This window comes from Nannochloropsis gaditana, assembly GCF_000240725.1.
Source record: "Nannochloropsis gaditana CCMP526 unplaced genomic scaffold scaffold161, whole genome shotgun sequence".
Lineage (NCBI taxonomy): Eukaryota > Eustigmatophyceae > Eustigmatales > Monodopsidaceae > Microchloropsis > Microchloropsis gaditana.
This window is the reverse complement of record NW_005803792.1, coordinates 13,840-16,349: the sequence shown is the minus strand read 5'-3', so window position 1 is coordinate 16,349 and position 2,510 is coordinate 13,840. Positions and strand designations below refer to the sequence as shown.

Here is a 2,510-nt window from a genome sequence, read left to right as displayed (position 1 = left end):
CCCTCGCCCACCACTGTTGGCAACCACGCCTCCGCCCCCCTCGCTGCTGCCGCAGACACAAACCCCGTCCTCGACCCCAGCCACGAGCCAATTCGCCCCTCTTCCCATCGGGTCAGACAGGCAAGGGGAGGAAGCAACACGTCCAGGTAGCCCCATCCTACCAGGTAGCCTACTCCCACGGCGAGACCCAGGTCGAGGCGGGGGCCCGCGAAGAGGGAGAACAGAAGGAAGAGGAGGAGGGGGAAGTAGAGGGAGGGGATCTGACAGGGCAGGCCGAAGAGCTGCCGGGTAGGGAGGTTGGAGGCGAGGCAGTCGACTGGGAGAGGGGAAAGGAAAAAAGGGGGAGGGGGGGAGGAAGGGTTGGATCAATGTTGCACACACAGCTTGCTAGATCCTTGAATTCGGTCTATAGGAGTGACTAAGAAATAGAAGTCCTCGTCATGCCCGAAAACCTCCCCCGGCCCTTCCGCCTAGCTCTTTCCCTTCGACAGACCCTCTAGTACCCTCTAGTAACCCCCATCTCGCTCCCTGCCTTGCTCCCTCGCGGTATATACACCTGTCAGAAGGCCAAGAACGACGATCCAGAAAGATCCTGCCGAGAGGTAAAGCGCTGAGGGCTGAAGCACGGAGAGGAGGAGACAGATCAGGAGGAAGAGGAAGTTTGTGAGGAAGGAGATGGCCGCCATCAGACACAGGAAAGAGGTACTGCCCTTGGCCTGGGAAGCGAAAATATGGCGGGGAAAAGGAAGAAATGCAGGAAAAACGGACCAAATGTGAGTCTATCAAGTAAGACTGAGCAATAGTGACAAGATCGCCGCATTTCTGCCTCTTCTTAGGCCCTCCCAGGCATGCCCTCAACCCCATCTCCTGCCCACCTGCTCGAGCGTGGTGGCCATCCCTCCCAGGGACAAGCAGAGAAACAACACAGAGAGCAAGCCCTCGGTGTAAAAGGGAGAGAGGAAAGGCCGCCAGAGCTGCAGCTTGTAGATGCTCATGTACGGGATGTTGGCCAGGTATGCCGTCAGATCCACGACCCATGAGAGTGCATAGAGGGCAAGGAGGAGATGAAGAGTGCTGCGTGTGATGAAGGGTGTGGAGGCGCACCAATTGTGGTACCATTCCTTCACAGAGGCGATGGGAGAGGGGGCCGTGCCGCCAGAGGGCGGGGCACTTGAGGCCATCTGAAGCAAAGAGAAGAGAAAAGGGGGACCACGACTGTAAGTGTATATTCTAAGAATGGCATCAAAACAAGATGCACGTGAGAAAATGTCCCATTCACTCCCAAGGAGAAAGAGAGCCGGCTAGTCTGTCCGGGGGAGGGGGGGCGCGTGGAAAGGAAAGGAATAATGCACCATCTCTCCATGCTCCGACATGGAAAAATCATGCGTCCCTTCCAAAAAGCTCAGTATTTGCATGAGAACAGTCATGGTTACATTTGCACATTTAATGACCTGTTGCGCATGTAAGGCACAGGAACAGCCTCTTTCATAATGCTTCCTTCTTTCTTCTTCCGAAACTCGAACTAAGCGCCGTGGATTGTGATACTGAAGGCATTAACTCTCCACGTGCTGGTCCTTAGCCTCCATTCACTGAACCTGAGAACCGTGCATACGATAGAACATGCGTGCTTGCGGGCGCGCTTGGTGTCTTCAGGGGCTCAATAATGGAACAAAATCTCACACGACCGGGCACAGGCCGTTCGCGCCGTGCCGGTAATGATACAGCCGTCGTAATTATCATGTGATTTCTTCCTCCGGCATGCCACGCGCACTGTACCAATTCCGTTTCCTTCGTTTATCTTCCCAGTCGTATGGTCCATGTGATGCCATGCCCGTGGGCGTTTTGTGCTGGTCTTGTCTCTTAAAGAGGGAGGTGACGGCTTCTAAGCCGGTGTCGGCCGTGGCCCGCCCGGGCGCACACGTTTAGTCGCATAATCACGGCCAATGGATCCGTCAGAATAACTACTGGGCAACCAATGCTCGCAGTGGAACATAAGGATGTAGAGTGTGATGCTACTTAAGCCAGGATTTTCGTGCCACGACTCTTACAGCACGGAGGACTGTCACGGGCCCGCCTGTGTGAGCACAGCGGCCGCCCCCCTTTCGATGTGCCGTGACAGGCTGTTCGACCTTAGGCACCCTTCCCACGGGAGCTTCTGTCGCAGCATCAGATGCATTAGATGTCTACACATGCACCATGCGACAATTTGGCTCTGAATGAGGCAACGGCCGCCTGAAATGTACTCCAGGCAGATTTTTCAATAAATCACCCTCATCCCTCCCTCCCTCCTCCCCCCTCCTCCTCGTTGCATTTCCGTAGAGCGAGATGTCTCTGCGCTTGGCTATCAAAGCCTCGCTGGAGTCCACAGAAACTGTGAGTGGGGCGAGCGGAGGTCCTACCAAACCGCCAGGCCCGTCCTCCCAGAGGCCTCAAGCAGGGCGACAAGTAAGCGGGGCGGGAGGCACAAGCGCCGGGCGCCGGAAGTCTTGGGTGAGTGGGGATATGGGGTT

The 2,510-nt window shown here is 56.1% G+C and overlaps 1 protein-coding gene across 1 annotated transcript; it reads right to left on the bottom strand.

The window, feature by feature from the left end:
* Window positions 1-2: 2 nt before the first annotated feature.
* NGA_0645800 (uncharacterized protein) lies at window positions 3-1,181 on the bottom strand (the record flags this gene model as incomplete). Its single annotated transcript, XM_005855581.1, has 3 exons — window positions 3-316; window positions 557-716; window positions 876-1,181. Coding segments are annotated over 3 exons (780 nt in total), but the record flags the coding sequence as incomplete, so codon positions are not given.
* Between the last annotated feature and the right edge of the window lie 1,329 nt (window positions 1,182-2,510).